Raw genomic sequence first — 22,341 nt, 5'->3', positions numbered from 1 at the left:
TATTGGCCTAGCCTGGACATGCAAACAGCCAGTTAACGCAACTAGTTGACAATTAATTCCTATCTATGGATTTTACTTGGAAATTAAATTAAAAGAAAGGTATGGAACCTAAACAAAGTTTTATATGAAACAGCAATACAGCCATATTAGACACTGGATACAATAAACTGATAAAATAACATGGCATGTAGTTACATATGTGGGAGACAGGAGAATGAAATGAACATGTAATCCATGGTGGATGGCAAAAAGATTTAACTGGCATGTCTGGAATCAAAACAGCTCAACAAATGGCCAAATCATGAAATGAATTGAAAAGGATATTCCATGAAAATGCTGATAAAAAGACTGCACCATGACATTTCATTAAGTAGTGTATGCATCTTTGGAAAGCCAAAACAGGAAACAATTTCAGGAATTTTATTTGTAAGGGGAACAGTAACACCATTCACATTTTTCCTCCATTATGCCAGGTGTTATTGTAAATGATGGCTCAAACTGCACAGAGAAGGAGCAGCAACAAAAAAATCTAAATAAAGCTAGAAGGCAATTGAGCTTGCTGAGGTGCCAGTTTTGCTTAGAATTATGTGGGATGAAAAAATTTCTAAGTCAGGACTCGTGAGAATTCAGGCTACATTCATTTTGTGCTGGGACAATGATTCCTGAGTGCTCTGTGACCAGCAGTTCAGCAAACGTGAGTCAGCAATTACAAAGATGTTAGCACTGACTATTGCTATGAAGGACAAAGTAAGACAGCCAGATGGGACAAAGAAAAATTGGGGTTTAAGAGATTTGGAGAGATGATATATTTAACAATAAGGCATTTCTGAGTTTTCTTTTTCTGTGGATTGACCTAATACACTGAGATTCTATTATGCTGAGAGAATTCTGACACTCTTAGAACAAAGTGAACATCTCTCTGGATGAAAATTATGATTTTACATATATGTAGGTACATATTCATATACATGTGTTTAACTATTCTGCAGTGCGTGTCATTGCTCTCATCCCTATGCAACGTTCTTCTCTAAGATGAAAGTTGTCTGCGTTGTTACTTTGGTAGCTTATTGTACATAACTTGCAAGCAGGGGAAAAGTCAGCTGTGGATACATAATGTCTTTTTCATACATACTTTTTGTTGTTCTCTCTCTGTAGCAATGTTACGTTTTTCTAGTCCCCAGGCTCTCATAAAGTCTCGCAGGTAGCCAAATATTGTTCCCACTCCAAAACCCAGGAAAGTAAGAACAGCAACATACATTGGTGCCTGTTCAAAGTGCTCAATGAATGTTTTTTTGTTGAGAGTTCCATTTGATATGCCATTCTTCTGAAAACATAGAAAAGAAACTTGTGATTAATACCTTTCATCTTATCAAAGCTTACACCTTGAGGCAAATCTTTTTCTCTAATATGCCACAAATTAGGAGAGACATTTAGACCTCACACTGTATCAGCTGATGCAACCTATACGTGAAGAGGAGGACCTTTAACAATGCAGTGTTACTGACCACTACAAATATCTTCCATTTTCTCTCCGCTCCACCAATGCCCTCAATTGCAGGTGTCTTCAACACCACTCCCTTGTCTATTTTGAAACATGTGAAACTTATGAAAGATTGGCAACATATTATTGTGTAATGGGACAATTATTTCAAAGGTAATTAAATGGAAACCACAGTACTCTGTTCTTGCAAGACAGAGCTATAAAAAAGGAAGGGCAGCATTAAAAACTCACCTACACTGTGCCTGACTCTGCTTCTGGAAGTCTTGTGTAACCCATTGCAGCAACTAACCCATATACAACAAATCCTGTCTAAAATAGGGCACCTTTACAATGATGTTCTTCAGATCTGAGGAAGTATGCAAAACAGCTATGATCCCAGCCGTCTATTTCTGTTCTGATTTCACAAATGCTTTTAATCGTATTTCCAGTGACCTCTTCCATACTTCTAAGGGTACTTAAAAAAGAAAGAAAAAAAAAAAAAAGAAAAAAAGAAAAGAAGAGAGACACACAGACACACTGTTTGTTGGAATTAGAGACTCTACGTGAGGAACTTCTAGAAAATTACAACCATGTGTGGACAAAATAATTTGCCTTGAAAATATTCTAAGATTTCCATTTTCAAATTAAAGAAGTTAAGTTTTTCAGCTGCAATCTTTTCAAACCAACTTGTATTCAGTAGGCTTATCAGATTATTCTTTGGAAGAGAGGTAACTCCCTTATTTCTGCAAAATATGATGCCATTTACAGTTCCTGTCTAGTAACAGCCAACCTATCAATTAAAAAATGTAATCCAGAAATACAGTGCCCTCTGTAAAAAAAAAAAGAAAAAAAAAAAAAAAAAAGACACAAGACATACTTTTTTGAGCATATTATAAAGCAAGACTACCAACATATGAAGAAATACCATTAATACATTGCTGCCTGTGGGATAGATGAACTCAAAAAAGTAGATTATCTATTTATGTAATGCAGCAAGCTGAAATAGAATAATCATATTAATAACAACTGCAAATTCACTGTACTTGACAGACCTAGAGTATTATTGACCTTCATACTTCATTAAAATGCCTTTATCCTCAAAAGATTTTGATTTCAGTAGTAACTTGCTGTCCAGTCCTGGATTCACAAAGTTTTCTTGGGAGAGAAAGAAAGGCAAGAAAGAAAAAAAGGTGTTGGGCACAAGATAAAATATAAAGGAAACCCAAAAAGGAAAAAAATTGCTGGTAGGGTTGAACAGAAACACATTTAGACCTTGGAAAGACTTACTGCCCTATGAGGGAGAAGGAATGCAGGGCTGGCTCTCACCATGTGAGGGTAGACCTTTGAAGCAATGCTACACATGCACTCCTACCTCAAGCTAATTGCTTTTGTAGGGCAACCTATTTACCATGAAAAACATTTTATGAAGATGAGTTAAATACACAGTCAACTCATATTTCACATGAGCCACAACAGCTGTGGGCACACAGTGACAAGACACAGTATTTCATCAAGAATTAAGCTCAGTCATATTACCTTACATTTGCCATGGGCTAATAGCATACTTATGGTCATCTACAGCAATTCAATTGACATTGTAGCTTGTCAAGCTGTGATCAGGTGATAATGCACCTGAGCCCGGAAGAGAGAATTAGCATGATGACTCTATTCATCAATTTTATTAAGAAACTCTTTGTTGTTATGTATCTTATTGGTAAAGGAATAGGGAAACTCATATCAGACTCCTGCATTGCAAAACTCTTCTTCCACAATAAAACTCTTCTGTTGTGGAACTCTCAGCTGCTGCTGTTTTATGCAGTCAGTATGACATACATATTTAAACATGTAACCTCTGTCACCTACTATCCTTAATACAAATAGCTAGTAGTAAATGGCATCAACAGTAGTAAAGTACTAAGCATGCAGAGTCAGACTGTGACCCATATTCTCCAGTCTATGAGTGATGAAAACCAAGAGTCTTCAAACAGCCCAAGGTTAGTACAAGGCTGGGAGAACAAATTAAAAAAAAATATAGTGACATCTTGTCTAAAAACTGAAGTGAGGAAAACAAAGAGCATTTCATCCATCCCTAGAGTCCCACAAAAAAGTAGAGAAAAAGTCTCAGGACTGGAAAAACCAAAACCAAAACCAGTGGATTTGCTACTTCTGGAGAGCAGTAATGTGGATGCTTTCGTGCAGCACTTAAAATCCAAGCATTGGTGTACGGGTGACTGACTAAATGTCATGAAGACGTTCAACAATTTCAGCCAACCTAAATGGTCAGTGGATGAATGGTTAATTGACATTTTGCATTACATTATTGCTGACTTTTTACAAGTTATCATAAAGTTTTGTTTGAGAAGAAAGAGGTGGAATTGGAGACTGTGCATTTAAAGCACCTAGACAGCGAAGATAGATGTAATTAAGCTGTTGCTGGTACCAAAATCAAATAAAGCAGATCTCCTACAAATGCCTGAAATGATTCAGAGATCACTAGTCACACTAGTTACACACTGACTGGGTGCTCTGCTGAACTGTACACTCACAAGTATATTATTATCCATAATAACACCTGTAGTAGACAGTACATTTTCTAGTTCCATACCTCAACTGTAGCCATCCTAAGTAGCAGATGATTAGGCAAAGATTCTAAAAACAAAAATAGAGAATGATACTTTCCTCAGTATATTCTCCCAACTTCCAGCAGTTGGTGGCTTTGAGACTTTGTGAGCCTTAGATCGTGTTAACACATTTAACAGTCATTAGGGGATAACTATGAATTTGCTCATCATTTTTGAACCCACAAATACTGTGGAAATGAATGGTGAATTTTGATAATTGATTTAATCTGTAAAGAAAGTATTTCTTTTTTTTTATTTTAAGATTACCTGATAATTTCATTTGACAACTTACTTTGACCATTTCTGTTTGTTCAGCTTTCCTACTGAACAAATTACACAGCTCAATTTGCTGTACTTAGATGACTTCTGGCTCTCCGCTTCTCTCTTCCCAAGCTGAAGAATCTTAATCTATTTAATTCTAGTCTAGTCTAGTGTCCTTGTCCTTACACGGATGTAAAAAATAAAAAAAAAAATTAAAAATCTATATTTTAATGCTTGACTTTCTCTTCACTCTGCAAAGTTCAATAATACCTTTTTGAGATATAGGGGAAGGGAACTAAAATTGCATAAAACACTTGAGGGCACAGTATGGATTTATACATCTGCAAATGATGCTTTGTCTTGTTTTCTGTTGCTTTTTTAAAGATTGTTAACATTCTATTTGCCTTCTTGCCACAGTTCACAGTTTCAGAAATCTCTCTTATGATTACGATATATCCTTCCTCAGTTGCGATAAATACCTAATTTAGAGCATACTGCTATTTGTGCATTCTTAGGATCATTTGGTTTTTATTTAGTGACCCGCAATTTTGTCTACTGTTTTATCAGCATTACACACTACCAATGAGAACTTTCTGCAATGCTTGCTGTCCAGAGCTAATTTTTCACTACCCTGAAGAATTCAGTATTTTCAACACATATTGCCACCTATTTCTCCTCCCACTGGTGAAAATGTGAGAGAGCACAGGTCCAATAAGAGATCCCTGGGGGATTCCATTCCTTGCATCTCCATTGGTCACTTTTTCAAAAATTGTATCTTATTTGTAAAGCCCCATTTCTCTGGAAAAAAGGCCAACTTAAGCAGCAGCCCAGCATTACTCAGCATTTTTATGTTTGTCTTCCTTTAAAAATCTTGAATAAATACCCTTTGTGATATACTAATCCACATTTTATTGGCTTGTTTTGAAAATACTGTTGGCATTCCAAATCAAAATAGTTTCTCAGCAGCTTGCCACAGAGTAAGTATACTTTCCAGGCACAAATGCAAGGGATATACTAATGCGATGTGAAGACACACAACGCAGAAAGGCTAGAGATGAAATTCAAAACGACTGGGTGTTTTGTCATGGATTTTGACAAATCTAGGATTTCACAGAGTTCTCGGAAACCAAAAACACAATCAGGATATGCAACACACAGTTGAGAATACTTTCTTGATACCAAAGGCCACAGTGGCAGCTCAGCCTCATAACTCTGTAGCACATAGTTATAGACAACCCATGTCACAGATTTGGCCTTAAACCACAGCTGCAAATTGGTTTCCAGTAAGACACTCGCAGAAAGAGAATTCCTGGGCAAGATTTTGATGCCAAGGAAGTCAACAGGAATGATGCCAATGCAGTAAGGTCAGCTTTAAGTGCCATACCTCTTAGATCCCCATATTCTGTAGTTACCCAAAATATTTTGAAACTCTCCCTTAATGAAGAATCCCCTTGTAAATGCCTTCAGTTTTTAAAATGGAGAAACTATCACTAACACTAACAACAAATCTAACAGTGCTATTAGAATGGGCATCAGTATAAAATGCTAAATATAATGGACACACAAACTTAACCAAAACAGCTTGCTCTAATAATAATGTAAACTAACCTCGAAGTCTATTAAGCACACTCCTGGCAACGCCTTGATAAGGAATACTTACAAAACATGATATTTGCATTAGCAAATAAAAATAAAAGATAGCTATGTAATATTGTGAATAATACTGAAATATTTGTTCATACTACCCTTAAAGTGAGGAGAGAAATTTTCATTGCATTTAGGTCCTGCAGCCTCTGGACTAGTGCTATTTGGCATGAGCCAGATTTATATCAAAGGGAGAGCTAAGAAATGAACAGCACAGACATAGTGTCACAGTACTAAACCTGTGTGCTGGCCCCGATTAATTTACTAGCAAAGAGGTAACCACTTATGCAGGCCTACGTTAGGAGTAAACCAGTGTGAGTGGAGTTGCATTAAGAAAACTGAGACCCGAGAACTCATGTTTTCATGCAAGTCGGTTCTGTAGAGACAATATAAACTCTAAAGGAATCCAGAAATCCCAATCTGCCTTTTGAAGCTTCTCCTTAATTAAATTTTTTTTGAGCTATTATGGCCATTTCCAATACAGAAGCAGTAGGTGCAGACAGCTATATTGTTGAAATAAAACTACTGGGAGAATAATAAAGTCTTTGTCTTTAAATATAAGTTTCCCACTAGCAATAAAACCCGATCCAGAAGGTGGATGAAACTTTATTTTACTCTCCCTTAGTTTAAGAAGGAAGTTTCATCCATTTCTGGATCAGATTTTATCATGTTGTTGCGTACAACCTATTAAAAAAACAATGCAAGCTGACTGATCTACATAAAGCTTCCAACTCAGATATGTATATGAAGAGATAGGTGTTGAAAACTGTGAACCAAGTGACAGCCATGTTTGCTCAATATCTGCCAGATTTCAAGATGACACCGAAATCTTGAGCAAATTACGGCAGTGCATTGCTACAGCTAAAAACTGACAGGTGAACAGACTGATAATCACTGATGCAACATCTGATTGCTTGCAGATGGCTTGGTTCTACACAGATGCTTTCTCCCTAACGTTAGAAGAAAAGCATCTGGAACAAGACCCTAAATGTAGGTGATTTTAGATGTCCTATGATGTGTAAGACAGCCGCATGGGGATGACAGGACCTATAAAGGCCTGTACCCTTCTGGAGCAGGAGCTGAAGATGGGGTACTGCAGGGTCCCATCTTAGCCATGAGAAGGGTATGGTCCAGCTGAATCCCACTCAGAGCTTGCCACTGGATATCACAGTTTGAAGTGGCTGGTGTGCAATTTTGTCCCCTATGGATCATTGTCACCAGAAGGCTGGGTCTCAAAGAATAAGACTGTCAGGTTCTATGCAAACCCACCAGGTTGACTGCTATAATTATTACTTTTTCCCAAAAATCACCATACCTAGGCATCCATTAGACTCTGGGGGATTCTTAATGATTGTATGCAGTCCGCAGGAAAAGAAAAAAGGAAACTGAAACTATGAAAATCAGAGGTTTCCTATAACAAATATACTAGTGACACAAACTGAGATTACTTCACAAATCTCTTTACTGGTAATGATATCCTTTCCTTCAAATAAGTGGTTTCTTTTCTGTTACAACACATTTCAGATCTTACAGGCTCAAAGTTTCTAAAATGTAAACCAAAAATGGCTACATGGGGAATTCATAGCTTAGTGAGCTATACAGACAAGACTTAAATTAAAAATAGTTGTGAAACTTATATGTCTAGAAGGTGCTAAAATGAAGGTTGCAGCCTCTTGCAATATGACAAAGCCACAAGAAAGTATAATCTTCACACAACACAAACTAAATAGCAACCAAGCCAAAAACCCCTTTAGTTCTTATTACTGTGTGTCTGCACAATCCTTGTTTAGACTGATTATTGATTTTTGCTGAAGTTTCAGGAAAAAATATATATGTGGTAGTAAGGCAATCGATAAAGACTAAGAGTAAAATTTCCAAGACTGTCCAGAAGGTTTAGGAAATATAAGATACCTTCAGAATAACTTAGGAATCCACATGCTATTGAACTTGCCAGACATCTAGAATTTAACAACTCAGAAACTCTGAAAAGTTTGCTCCCTGTCAACAGTAATAACTGCTGCTTGTTCTGTTCTGCTACTTGAGGCCTGTATGAAGATTGGGTCCTTTCACCATACTTTTCACAAGCACCAGGAAAAGGCTTTTGATTTCTTAATCAACTGTCATCTACTTACTGACTAAAACCCTGCAGTCTCTCTGTACAAATTCATGACAGCATACTACAGGTAAATACCAACAAAGGTATGAAAAGACAGGATCTTCACTTTCCAGACTTGCATCATTTTTTCATTCAAGCACAAGTGAAACTCCAGCATATTCATCTTATAATAAATTCTTTCAGCACCAAATAATCAAGTCCTGCAATGCTTACTATGACACTAGTACTATGAAAATACAGATGTCAATGACAAACACATTAGAAATATAGAGTTAAATAAAAAACTTTGTTACATAATTAGGAAAACAATACCCTTACTATACAATTTTCAGACTAACATTTTACTCTGATGCCAAAATGACACTTTTGAGTGCAACATGGGAGGTTGGAAGGATGCAGAAGACTTACTCATAAATAATGTTCAGGAAAAAAAGAAGTTGGTAAAAGTCTAGTGACAGCAGTGGCAAGATGTCCAAACTAGAACAAAGATGAACTTCGAAGGGGCAGATTTCATTGTCTTACTTTTGTCAGTTTTTATGCAGATATTTATATTCATTCAAGAAGTCTCTTAGCCTGGTATGTCAGGATATGAATTTCTAGCCCTGCACAAACTACAAACAATGTGCATTCCAGCATCAATAAATGTTTATTTGCAACTATTAAGTAAACTCTCTACTGTGTGCAATTTTCACAAAACCTATAGATCAGCACATGTTTTCACCAGGTATGAGTTCAGTCCACCAAGTAGAACTGCACATTGCAGAATGGTCATACTACAGTGTCTTTCAAAAGAAAAGCTACGTACATCTCTACAGCACAAAAGCTGACAGTCATGCACACAAACTCAGGTCAAATGCCAGTAGCAAACCATGAAAATGCAATGTGATGATGTGGAAAAAAATCCAAGAAAACACTACGTTGAACTGTAGGTTTCAGAAATTGCAATATAAACCATAACAGATACTATCCAATACCAACTAAGGCACTTACATCAAACAGTACACAGGAGATAGAAAAATTTGCATACTAAACTCTTCTCCCAGTGGCTTTACATCTGAACATAGCAAGCAATAGCAAGAAACACTAGAAAAAAAAAAAAAGGAATTTGTATGCCTGCTACAGCTATTGCTCTGTTTGCTGTTACTCCCAGAAAATTCAAAGTGGACTCAACTCAACATAACTACAGTGGGATTGAGTGCACCCTCAGCAAGTTTGCAGATGACACCAAGCTGAGTGGTGCCGTTGACACACCAGGACGAGATGTCATCCAGAGGGACCTGGACAAGCTGGAGAGGTGGGCCTCTGTGAACCTCATGAGGTTCAACAAGGCCAAGTGCAAGGTCCTGCACCTGGGACGGGGCAACCCCCGGTATCAGTACAGGTTGGGGGATGAAGAGATTGAGAGCAGCCCTGCGGAGAAGGACTTGGGGGTACTGGTGGATGAAAAGCTGGACATGAGCTGGCAATGTGCGCTTGCAGCCCAGAAAGCCAACCGTATCCTGGGCTGCATCAAAAGAAGCGTGGCCAGCAGGTCGAGGGAGGTGATTCTGCCCCTCTACTCTGCTCTGGTGAGACCTCACCTGGAGTATTGCGTCCAGCTCTGGGGCCCTCAGCACAAGAAGGACATGGACCTGCTGGAGCGGGTCCAGAAGAGGGCCACCAAAATGATCCGAGGGCTGGAACACCTCTCCTATGAGGCCACGCTGAGAGAGTTGGGGTTGTTCAGCTTGGAGAAGAGAAGGCTGCAAGGAGACCTTATTGCGACCTTCCAATACTTAAAGGGGGCCTACAGGAAAGATGGGGAGAATCTTTTTAATAAGGCCTGTTGTGACAGGACAAGGAATAACGGATTTAAACTAAAGAAGAATAGATTTAGACTAGACATTAGAAAGAAGTTTTTTACAATGAGGGTGGTCAAGCACTGGAACAGGTTGCCCAGAGAGGTGGTAGAGGCCCCATCCCTGGAAACATTCCAGGTCAGGTTGGATGGGGCTCTGAGCAACCTGATTGAGTTAAAGCTGTCCCTGCTCGCTGCAGGGGGTTTGGGCTAGATGACCTCTAAAGGTCCCTTCCAACCCAAAGCATTCTATGATTCTATGAACTAGGAAGGCATGAGGGCAAAGATGGAGCTTAATAATTTCGAATTATTAGAGACAAAACAATGAAGTTCACTACCCAGAGAGATACTTACAAACACCAGAAGGTATTTCCTAACCTTACAGCAATTACAGCGCAGAAAGCCAGCTATGTTGAATCAGAAAAAAGAACTGGATGAAACGCCTAGGTTACAGCAATCCTGACATAGTTCATGGCATTTGTTATTTTTCCAATACATTTTTATACATAGTTCAAGTGTTTGCTATTATTTCCAAAGCTTATAGTAAGCTACAAGATTTGCACTGCCTGGCCACATCAGAGTATCTCCTGGACATTCAAATCATATCGCTTTGGCTTTAAGAATAAACAAACAAACAAAAAAGATGATGATGAAGTGGTATCTACAAGTGGTATCTACATGAAGCAGTCTACCAACTCAATTTCCCACATAGTGTCTTTGCAAAGAACACCAGAAAATGTTTTAACTAGCATCAAATTGCTCTCCCTGCAAAATCCCCTTGTGAAGAAAACACTATAGTGAACAGACAGGTCTTATGCACTAACTTGCATAACTGAATCATCATTCTATCCCAGAGCTTTTCCCATTATATAGCACAACAGCTTCAAACAGGGCCAGGATTTTGCACAGGTGACAAGTGGAAACAGTTTAATAATGAGACACATATCCCCTATCACAATAGATGTGTTCCTGGACTTTCCTGGATCACGCCAAATACATCACAAGCTTCAATCTTAATGTGTTAAAACTTCAGAAACAGTCTCAGGCCATCATTGGTTCCCGAGATGACAGCACCAGTTTTGATGACGACTTCTGGAAGGCATAATACATCAGGTCCCTTTTTAAAGGATCACAAATATAATTTACATCATTCACACTTCCTACCTGAAATTTGCATCTCATTAGAATAATTTGCAAATTATTCTAATTATTCTGAGAGTTACACACAGGTTAAGTTGAAACAGTGTGCCCTCCAAGACATTCCGATTATTGCAAGGAGTAACATATATTTCAGAAAGGTAACAACAGAGAAAATCATTGCCAGTTTTGTTAATGCAATCAGAATCTTAGCTGGATTTATGCTATGTCTTCCAAAGTAATTAACTACTTCTAAATACAGATCTCTTGGAATACAATGGACAGAGAGGAAAGAGAGAGATATGAAATACCACAATCAAAAAATTACCGATTTAATGATGGGGAAAGCAGAATTTCTCAAGAACAGCTGGGGAAAGAGGCAGTCAGGATTTTCGTTGCTAGTTTTACAAGTAGGGGAATTAAAAACTCAGTAGGAAGACGACCATCTGGGAAGACAAGGTCCTTCTCTGAGCTAGGATAGGACATAAGCATCAAAAAAGAGCCCTAGGAGAAAAAAAAACATTCAGAATAAACTCACTTACTGTATAGCACATAAGTTTTTTGGACAGAAGAACTGGACGAAGGTGAGGGAGACAGCCACCCTATAAACGTGCCAATAGTCTCACAGCACATCACAGTGGGAATAAAGTTGAGAAAATGAATAGCTTGACACCTTCAAACACAAGAGAAGCTATCTTAAGCAAGACAACAGGAATTCATTCAAACAATAGTTAGGCAACTTGGCAGCAGTGCCCACGGCATAAAGTCAGATGAACTATACTAAAGCCAGCATCAGAACTGTCATACGTGATCAAATCAGTGCACCATTTAACAACATGACAAGGGCTGCAACCCACCTGTCCTAAAATTATCTTGCGAGAACCCCTGAAAGTTTACAGAGTAACCTGGACTCACCAACTTGTGCCCTAATGCAGAAAAGCTATATATTTTAACAGATGACAACCATTTACTTTAGATTTTTTTTTCCCCACCTAAAACTCTACAGAAACAGTAACATCCTTCTCTAGCTATTTTTTGTTTGGAAAATATCAAGAAAAGGTGGATTCTATCTGTTATGATTAAGTAATGCCCACCTCCATACCTATGAGGAGCTTACAGGTGGACTCTTCCAGGATCCCAGAGGTGGTACAACAGTTCTGCAAGAGGCTGTCTTTTCCCACTGACTTCAATTTCTGCTTTGTACAATTGGAAAAGACGATCCGACCTTGATGACTTCTTAATGTCTATATCATTCTAATGATATTCATGAACCATTATTAAATTGGTTAATTCAATCTTAGAGCTCAAAATAAAGTAACTGTATTCCACTTCAATTGCTTGAAGATTAGTAAAAAAGAATCTAGAAATATATTGTTACATGATTCTTTTTTTTTAGTATATCATACATTAAAATATTCTTTATAAGTTGTTCCAGTAATTATGTAAGTCATAACACTGAAGATGAGCGTGGCTGGCTTTCTCTCTCTTTTCTCTCTGAACCTTCTGTAACTATCAGGTTTGCAGAAATTACCATTAAATAAATGCCTTTCTCAGGTTTTATAGCAGTCTAGATATAGACAAAAAGGAAAGTCGTCACCCCACCATGTACTAATTTTCATTAGTAGATCCACATGTACCTAGAGACAAACACCTAGAGGCTGTGGTTCTTGGGTGAAAAGACAAGGATGAGGAATAAGAAGCACACCAGAAATTCAAGAGACAGAAATTGAGTGCAAGAATACTGAGGGAAAGGGGTGACTGAAGCATATTTTGTTGCTTCAGCAAAGGAAGACACCTTTTCAAATGCATAGCAAGAAGCAAAAAAGGAGTTGAATTTGAACATTTGAGATGTTCTTTGAGCCTTTGGATTTGAACAATTTTAACCTGTTTTTTAACAAAGCAATGGCTTATGCCCTCATGTTACCCCTTTGTCTGCAAGTACCCCTCTAGTAGCTTTTGAGCTCAGAGACGAATTTCAGTCCAATCTGATGGAAGAATAGAGGTCTTCAGGAGATGAACTTTCCTGAAAGCTTCAGGAAAATCTGACCTTGATAGTGCAAAGAGATCCAAATCCATGTGCTGAAGGAAAGACAGCAATAACTTGGCTCTTTAGCCGTTCTTAGAGTGAATTACACAAGCACAAGTGTAATGACCTATGAGCCAGCATCTACATAGCTCTGAACAAGGTTCAGCACATTCTGTCTCTTGCCCATCTGGAAAGCGAGGATGTGGTAGGCATGTTCTGAGGTGGTCGAAGATGCTGAGCACAAAACAAGATGAAATCAGGCTTCATTAGACCCATTGCTCATGGAAAAAATAGTTGTGAACATTTTGCAAGCCTTTTTTCTTACCTCCAGTATTATTTCTTCCCATATTGCTGTGGGGCAAATTAAAAAAACAATACTCAAAACTTTGCTGCACCTTGAAAGTTGTTTAAGGAGACGTTAGGGTATTTTAACTCAAAGTTTTCATTTATCCTGATCATAAAATGGTAGAAATCAAGAGACTTAGGAAAAGCAGGAAATGGAACAGCAGAATAACAGATTTCAGGAGAGCACAACTGTACTCAGAAATAGCAGGCAACTCTATAGGAAGCAATATTAAAGCTAAAAGGAGTTAGAAAAAAACCAGCCATCTCTTAAAAAAACAGTGTTAAGGGCAAAAGGACAAACCACTCTAGCACTACTAAGCAGTATGCCGGTCTGAGCTGAATTACTCCATCCAGCTTTGGGCAATGCTTTTTGAGAAAGAAGAGTTGAACCAAATGGAGAGAGCTGGGAAGAGAAGCATAAAGTCTGTTCAAGTAAGTTATGAGGAAAGAAGGAAAGAATTTGAATTGTCTAGACTAAAGAGAAGAGAAAACCCTAATGACTGGCAGCCTAAGAGTCTTCAAACATGTAAAAGGTAACTGCAAGAGGAATAGAATAATCTATGCTCTGGAACGCATCAACATGCTTAAATCAGAGTCAAGGTGATCTGAATCAGAAATTAGAAAGAACTTTCTACTGATAAAAGCAGCTAAACATGAAGCTAGAGCAGTGGAGGTGTTTAAGATGGGTATAAACAAACCTCTGTTAGGAACATTTTATGTATAGTCAAAGTTGATATTGTCTAGCAAAGGATATCAGAAAGCAGTGCTGTCAGTCTCTTAACAAAATCCCATAAGAGAGTGGCACAGCTTATGGGCTAAGAGGCTCCAGAATAGCTTTCAAGATAGTCTAGCATAGAACTAGCCCTGGATAAAACTGAGTCTGCTACCTTGTATGGAAATGGACTAGATGACATGTCAAAATACTTTTAAGCCTTATTACCTATCTTCCCATTTATCTTATGTTCAGAAACTTCACCATGACGTGAAACGTGGAACAGAAAATACTGAGCTCTCCGAAAATAGCTGATACACATTTTGCACATTTTGAACCTGTAAACTGTGGATGCTGGAAGAAGGAAGTAGATATATAGAGTTTCTGTTTAAAATTAAAATAAAATTAACATGACTCTGACTTTTGGCAACTGTTCAGCACACTTTACAAATCAGTGAACAAAGTTCTGGCTAACAAAGACCGTACAGACTTTTTTTTTTTCCCCTTTTGTGGCCACACAAAACCCCCCATTATCTCTGTCTTGTTAACATCTTTACATAGCACCATTCTGGTATAGCAGTCCTCTGAGAGATATGATAATGTTTCTCTGACTTTTCCATTAGGATGACACTTCTGTTCATACATCTGTGCTTGTGCTCCTAAATTCAGGAAGTACCGAGATAGACCAACAGTAACTAGCAAAGCAAAGACTAGGCAGGACCATCTAGAAGGGATGTGCTGAAGCTCTGATCAACCATACACTCTCCTGAGCTACCTGACACATTTGAGGAGTGACAGAAGATGCCCAAACACCAACCTTATTTCTCAAATATGACCATTGTCAACGAAACCCAAAAGGAAGGTGCGCTCTCTCTCTCAGAAAGGAATGTAGTTTTAAAACCTATTAAAATGCAAAGATTTTAAAGTACTAGTAAAACAAACAAGTCTCATATTTCTGAAAAAAAAAAAGTTGTTTAAAGTTATACACGATAGGCAGGTCACAGTAAAACTTCACATAGAATATGAACCTTTTCCAGAAGCCCTCATGTTTCACCTCTACCCTTCCACATGTGAAAAAAAAAGAAAAAATTACAAACCTGAACATAAGATTAATGTTGTGCCCTTCTATAATGGCTGATACAAATATATTTGTGCAAAAAAGCAAATAACAAGCAATGACAAAACGTGCAGGTGTCTCAACTGCAGTGGAGAGAGGTCTCAAATTTGTTCTGGCAACTTTAGTTGATCCACTAACTACTCTGAGAGGGTGAACTACATACTTACATCCTACTATCTAGCAGAGAAAAATATCACTTACCTCTGAGGAATGTCCACATGTGCAAAATAATATGATCTCATTAGCATGTCTCATGGTACAAATCATTTGATAAAGAATTAATAAAGCTCAGTTACAGTGGGGGAAAAAAAATAAACTACCTGAGGTCTCATGCACATAAACTCCTCACAAAATCTGCCTAAGGAGACACTCCTGTAGGTAAACATTTAGACGTTTCAGACATAATGCTTCACAGTGAATTCTGAAAGAATACTAGTATACTCTGATAACTCCTTGTTTTACATGCTTTCCTATTCCACAGGGAAGGAAGCTCTGCACTCCCCTCATTCTCATATAGGAAATTAATCATCCTAAACTGACTTAAGAAATTTTATGTGCCCATCCTGACAGCTCCCTTATGGACTAATGGAATAACTTTAGCCTGTGTAAAAAAATCAGTTGATACAAAATCAAGAATGACAAGATGGACATGCAGAATAGCCATCATAATTCAAGAATATTCCCCTTTGGGGACCAAATTCATGCCAGATAGTATGGTTGTCTCTTCCCCGCCCCCCCCCCCCCCTTTTTGTTTTTTTTCTTAATTTTCGTGGATCAAAGCTAATCTCTTAGAGCATAACAGCTGCTGGAAAATAAAAAGTATAGGAAACCATTATCTGCAGTTCCTACATCTTAATTGTTTTTCTGCATTCTGCTCAGGAGGAAGAAAGTGGAAGCTCTTAGAACAAAACTCAGGTAGAGCTACTCAACAGCAGGGACTCATGAGGCAGAATCCAGGGTCTATCAGTGGGGAATATGGCTAAGGCACTGTGAGCTCCAAAGAAAGCACAACTCGGTACTTAAGAAATGCAGCTATGGGCACCAGCACAAGGCCCCAGAGAACTTCTAAAAAAGATGAATCTTGCTTCCAGAAAAACAGAGCTGTCAGCTGCAAAGGCTAAACTATGTAATTAGGTTGAGTTACCTGTTTAAATAATCACTTGAATTATGGGAGGACATGACGTTTCCAACGATGTCTCTTACTCTTCTCTTTAACCAGCAGTGCTTCCACTCTAGGCTGGCAGATCACACATAATGCCCTCCGCTGCCAAGCTACACTCCTTATTCTGTAGTAAGTCAGTCCATGTGGCAGGGGATTTCTGCAATGCCTGAAGGCAAGGTCTTGCCTCAGTGACATGCAGGAGCTCCTGGCTCACAGCTTGTACAGGAGCTGGCAGGCTTGCCAACTGCTTCCTGACGCTGAGTTTTACAAAAGCAAGGTACCTGGGCAGTACCTTCCCTCTGCAAGAGGTAGTGGCTCTGGAATCAGACTCTGCTCAATCAGAGCAGTGGTCCGGCTTGAGTCCCTCCTACATCCACACAGGAAGGGATGGCAGTTCATATCCCCATCCAGTTCAAGTCTAATCCCCAAAGCATACTATGAGCTTTAAGTCAATTTAAAAGAGAAATGAATGAGAGGGTTCTCCTTCTGGCTGAAAGGAGGGTTAAGGCAGTTCAGACTAAGCTAAGTGCTCAGTACAGCCATGTACATTGGAGCTGTCATGTGGAAATGATATAGAAATGTACAGTGAAAAGGCATTGGCTTCCCTGAGGGACCTTGAAAGGTACCAACAAAAAGTTATGCTCATTTCAGAAGAGTTGGAGAAAAGCATGCAGAGAGATTATATCATTTCATATCAAATACTCTTCTGTGTTCAGGTAGTTTACTTACAGGTTTGCTTTACCAAATGCACTGCTGCTTCATTCTCACAGAATCACTATAAACCAAAGCATGGGGGTAAAATCCAGTATCCTCCTCTTTGTTAATGAACAAAACAGATTAGCACGGTTTTTTTGAAAGAAAAACCCCTGAACAATACAAGAGTATCCAAACTGTGATTCTACCATAGACACATTGACCAAAAAGTTAGGCTTGGCTAGATCTATCCACTGTATACCAAAATTGCTTGAGGACAGCCAAGTAGTAAGATTGGGTCCTACACCAGGCCTAGAGAACTGAAAATGCGACTGTTAGACAGTGCAGTGTTAAGTGAAGTTATACAGGAAGGTGTAGAAAAAAAAAAATATAATTATGCTTAAATTCAGATTAACACTTATGTCTTGACTGGAATGCCATGTCAAATCTTTAAAGTACCCTCACTCAGGTGCGTCACACCATGTAGATTATTTGCATTAAAACAGAACATAACCTCTAGGGGGGTAAATTCATGCCAAGAATGGAAAATATTTGACACAGGCATTCCTGTGCTGCCAGGAGAAAGGATCACAGACCACAGAATTTTGAAAGATTTTTATTTTCTGTGGGAGCCATTCAAAAAATCTGACCGCCTAGTTTGCAAAGCAGAGTTGAATTATTTTGGAATTCCATATACGTCCCTGTGTGTCTGTAGTGAATGAGAGCTAAGTGTTACCAACATTTTCCTGTGTTACAAACCTCGGTAGAATAATGTGGAAGGCTTGCATTCCTACACAAAAACCTGCAATTCTAGCCTCATTTTCTGAGATCCATCTCAGTCCACACAGCCCTCAAAACTGCTTCTGGTATCTTAAGAGACATACTGCAGAGGAGATCACATTTCCTCAGAAATACTACAGCCCAGTTTTGGATTTGGAAAGCAAATTGTAAAATTTAAGTATGTTCTTGAAGAATGTATGACAAAATGGATTAAAGCACTCTTACTATCCCAGACGAACAGAGCAAGGGTGTTGCAAACGGTTACAAAAAAGGCTATGCTAGAATTCTCCTAATGGGAGTATGGTAAAAAGCTGGCAGTAGCAGCCACAGCAAGCACTCCTGCTTTTGTTTTAACTAAACATTCAGTCAAAACTAAGGTATTTCATTTCAGAGCACTACATGTTAGTCAGTACACATGCTGGCTGTGAAATAGTTCATGTTTCTGTGGCTATCTGCTTGTCAGTCCTATTTCTTTGCTATTTGCAAAAAGAGGAAGGGGGGGGGAAAATCAGCTTCATTCCTTTGAGATTGCAGCTGCTTACAGATCTACATCTTCCTCTCCACACGCCATTCCTTCCCCTTGGTTCCTTGCCTTCATCCTGGCTGACATCACCTGCCACAAGCCCAACCCATCCACCTTTCACCTCCTCTTGGCTTTCCCTCTCTAGCCTCTGGCTACGCCGGCACCCCCAGCGAGCTCGGCACTCCCCTGACATAGTTCTCACAGTGCATTTTGCTCCCTCAGGCAGCTCCACCTCACTCCAGCCGAGCACTATAAGCACTACCACACTGCTGCATGCAGCTCGCTCCTCCGGACAACCAAGCAAGCCAGACTCTCCAGTTCAACCACTGCTTTATCTCACTGACCCATTTCCACCGACTGGCCAATTGTCACCTGTGAGAGAGCTCTTTGTCCCTTCCATTGACTAATACAGATTTTACTGACCTTGACTTGAAAGTGAGAAGGAGTTACAAAAGTTCAACTATGATTCTTTGTCCCTAATATTGCCACTTGAATAATTAGAAATTGTGTCAGGCAGGTATGTCTTATCGACGAGTATGCTTTTCTCATAACAGATGTGAAAGTGGGACCTAAACCAAACTGTTTATTTATAACTGCAACCTGCTTGGCTTATGACATACATGGCTTTGTATCTAGCTGATGAGTAATCGGAATATGTGAAACTAACCATTATTAGATAAATTAGATACTATGCAGCTAGAGAATTAATTTTCCTATTCCAAAAGTGACCAGTAGCCATACATAAGGACCTATCTCTGGCAGCTTTAGGGACATCCTTCCCTTCCAATGTCTTGCATGTGTGTGCAGTTTTGACTCCCCCCCCAATTTAATTCTCTTTTCAAAACACAGAATGTTTCAAAGTCCTGGCAATGTTCTTACCTACTCATTTGTTAAAACGGTGTTGTTTATGAACTCTGCTAAATCTTACATGTTGAACAATACAGGCTGAAAAAACCTCCTAAAATCACAAACTACTGTTCAGTTTTGCAATGATCTGCCAGAACATGTGAACAGATAAAGTACAGGTGTGTCTGCTTGTTTTATTCATGGCTAAAGAAACAAGACTCGGGCAGTTGTTTCAAGTTAAGAAAAAAGTTCTTTGTCCAAGAGCATAGAAAGTAATACTGGTTCATTTGCCTCTACCACAAATTTCAAGAAATTGTGCGAGGAGATTTATCATCAGGCTTGGTAACTCTGTTGGTCATCGTGATCTCATAGGTAAAGCTGTTTCCTGTTCCAAGAAGGTATAGTTGGCAAATACGATTGCCTACATGTGATCGATGCCCATCTCTCATGCCTCTGCTGAAATATTGCATTGCAAACCCTGTGTGAGTCTTGTGGGAAATTGCTGGTTTTTTGGCCACACAGCTAAGTGGGCACGTAGCATAACCAAGAATGCAACACACTCTGCAACAGTGACTAAATGTAGCCTTGAAATGTTAGCTGTAAGCCAGGAAGATGTATGGGGCTGGAAAAAAGGAAGAGGGGAATAAGCAACAGACAGTGAAGTCTGCAAACAAATTATTGTCACTCAGCCATGGTGGTTACTTACTGAGAAGTGTGAGGGTGCAGAGATATTTTGATTAGCTTCCCCAGAAAAACATCACTCAAAATAACAAGAAACCTAAAGAACCCTCAAACTGTCTTCTGCCAGTCTTTTAGACTACATTTTTAAGGCAGAAGCCTTTCTTGGATATTTGGTTAAAAGCTCTTTAACAGGCTTTCCATACTATTCAAGTTATCCTACAGGTAGCCCTGAAAACCAAAATATTCTAATGATGATCACGTAAATCTCAAGGAAGAAGTAGTCAAAGCTCTCTAAAATGCCTAACCATCAATCTTCAGCCCAAGCTTACAGAAACTACCTGTCGCAGAGTGAGAGGTTTGCATCTGTTCCATTCCTGTCTTTACGCTGATGTCCTGAAATACAGCTCCCACTAGAATGCCATTGCTGAGTAGGTGAGATGCTTGATCAACAGGAGGTGAACTGAAAATATGCGGCCTTTGTGAAATGGTTAAAAACACCAGCCAGATGACAATGATGAGTTTGAATCTGCTCACCTTTCAACCAGTCTCCTCTAAAGATGAGGAACTGATGCATGGCTGAATTAGAACTGAATTACTGCAAAACAGTAAGTATAACATTTAACTTGAGCAAGTTTCATCTGCAGATAGACTGGTGGAGGGGAAATGTCCCATAAGAAATGAGACCAAAATACACTTTTCTATCCTGACTTACTAGCAGCAACTAGAACAGGAGATAGGTCAACCGCTTTACACAATACTGATAACAAATCATAGATATTTGAAAAAGTGGGAAGACTTTGATGAAAACCCCTGTGAATGAAGGTACGCTTAATAGATATTGCTCCTATATGTACCATGTATTTTACAAGAACAGGACAGAAAATAAAGTCTTTATCTCAGAAAGTTTATAGACTAAATAAATTTCAGAGAAATACAATGATAGGTATGCACCATGCAGAAATGAGTTAGAGCAGAAGTAAACAGAGTACTCTGAGAATAATAAATTCTGGGTTTCTATGTGTGTCTCATGTTGACTGACTTTGGTGTCAAATAAAGCAACACACTGACAGAAACTTCCTTCTTATTTAGGACGTAGATCAAATCTCCTTTGTACTGCAGATGCTCCAGGGGACTGGAGGAATTAGTTCACACTGCAGCTTCTCTTTCAACAGGGAACGTGCAGGGCCTTTCTCCTGTGCCCAGCTGCCTACTTTAAGGAAAGAGTGGATGATATGCCTTTGTCAAATCTGACTGAAAATGACTGACTAGTTCACAAGTTGTTAAGGAGTTGACAGACAGACAGTATCACCAAAAAAGTCTAGTTTCTATAGGAAACGAGACCAAAACCAACCGATATTGTATAATGCTACTATGCTGAAAGAACAAACTACGTAGGTGGGGGTTTTTTCCCCCCCTCATACAACCACCTATGTTTTTGACACCTATAAAGTGTTCAGCAGGAAATAAAAATAAGCATGCTTACCTGATGTTTTAATTTTGTTTCCTGTAAATGTTAACATCTTTATAACAAAATGACAGGATTACAAAGCTTTGTTTCTCATCGGGTACACACTGAAACCATCAAAAAAGCTGAAGTCTCTGATGATGACAAAATCAAATAAAAACATGCTTCGCTTCACTTACATAAACCTATGTAATTCTCAGCCCACATGTGAGAAGTTTTCAAAAGTTCTCCAGTTATACTGAATCACGGATATAAAAAACTACTAATAGTACTTTATCTCTGCAAATTTTAAAATATTTTCCTAATACATATTGATGGGTAAAGCTGATTTTTACCTTCTGATTTGCTTGATTTAATTATGCTGTGCTGAAAGCATAAAGAAATTCATACCCACATTTTCAAAAGCATCAATTAATTGATACTTTGGGTTGCAGGTGAGATGGAAGCTGACAGAGCTCCATTTTTGATCTGTCATGCTTGGTAGCGCCGTATTGTTCATTACTAGCAGAGAGTCTGTTGACTTTCACTCTTGCGTATTCCCCAGAAATGGATCTCTAATGCAAAAGCCACAGTGATTTATTTACCAAATCAAAGAGGTGATAACAGGACTTCCTTTATATAGTAAGACAATAAAGAGAAGAGATTTGTCCTGTCACAACAGAAATTTAGGAGAAGCCCAGACTCTAATGAAGTGCAGAGAAAAGCTTGTTGGAAATGGACTGGTGAACCTGTGTGCTTGGGAAGACATCGCACATGGACGGAGATGGAAGGATCTTGTAGACATGACATTATGCTGAAAACTGCTGCTGTAACAAGTCCTCTGCTAGGTTTCTACACTGAGTGCCAATGCCCAAAGGCCAGGACTTTGGGGTCAGCCTGCTCAGCTATCCACCCT

General features: G+C 38.8%; 1 protein-coding gene across 1 annotated transcript in view; it reads right to left on the bottom strand.

Annotated features, from left to right (window-relative positions):
* SPTLC3 (serine palmitoyltransferase long chain base subunit 3) overlaps nucleotides 1–22,341 on the bottom strand; it is an 86,231-nt gene that overhangs the window by 52,702 nt on the left and 11,188 nt on the right. Inside the window, exon 2 of the mRNA XM_075707990.1 lies at nucleotides 1,133–1,324. Within this exon, the coding sequence (XP_075564105.1) occupies nucleotides 1,133–1,324 (192 nt within the window). The remainder of the gene's footprint in view (nucleotides 1–1,132; nucleotides 1,325–22,341) is intronic.

This window comes from Pelecanus crispus, chromosome 3, assembly GCF_030463565.1.
Source record: "Pelecanus crispus isolate bPelCri1 chromosome 3, bPelCri1.pri, whole genome shotgun sequence".
Lineage (NCBI taxonomy): Eukaryota > Metazoa > Chordata > Aves > Pelecaniformes > Pelecanidae > Pelecanus > Pelecanus crispus.
The sequence above is the reverse complement of the archived record's forward strand: the minus strand, read 5'-3'. Positions and strand labels throughout refer to the sequence as shown.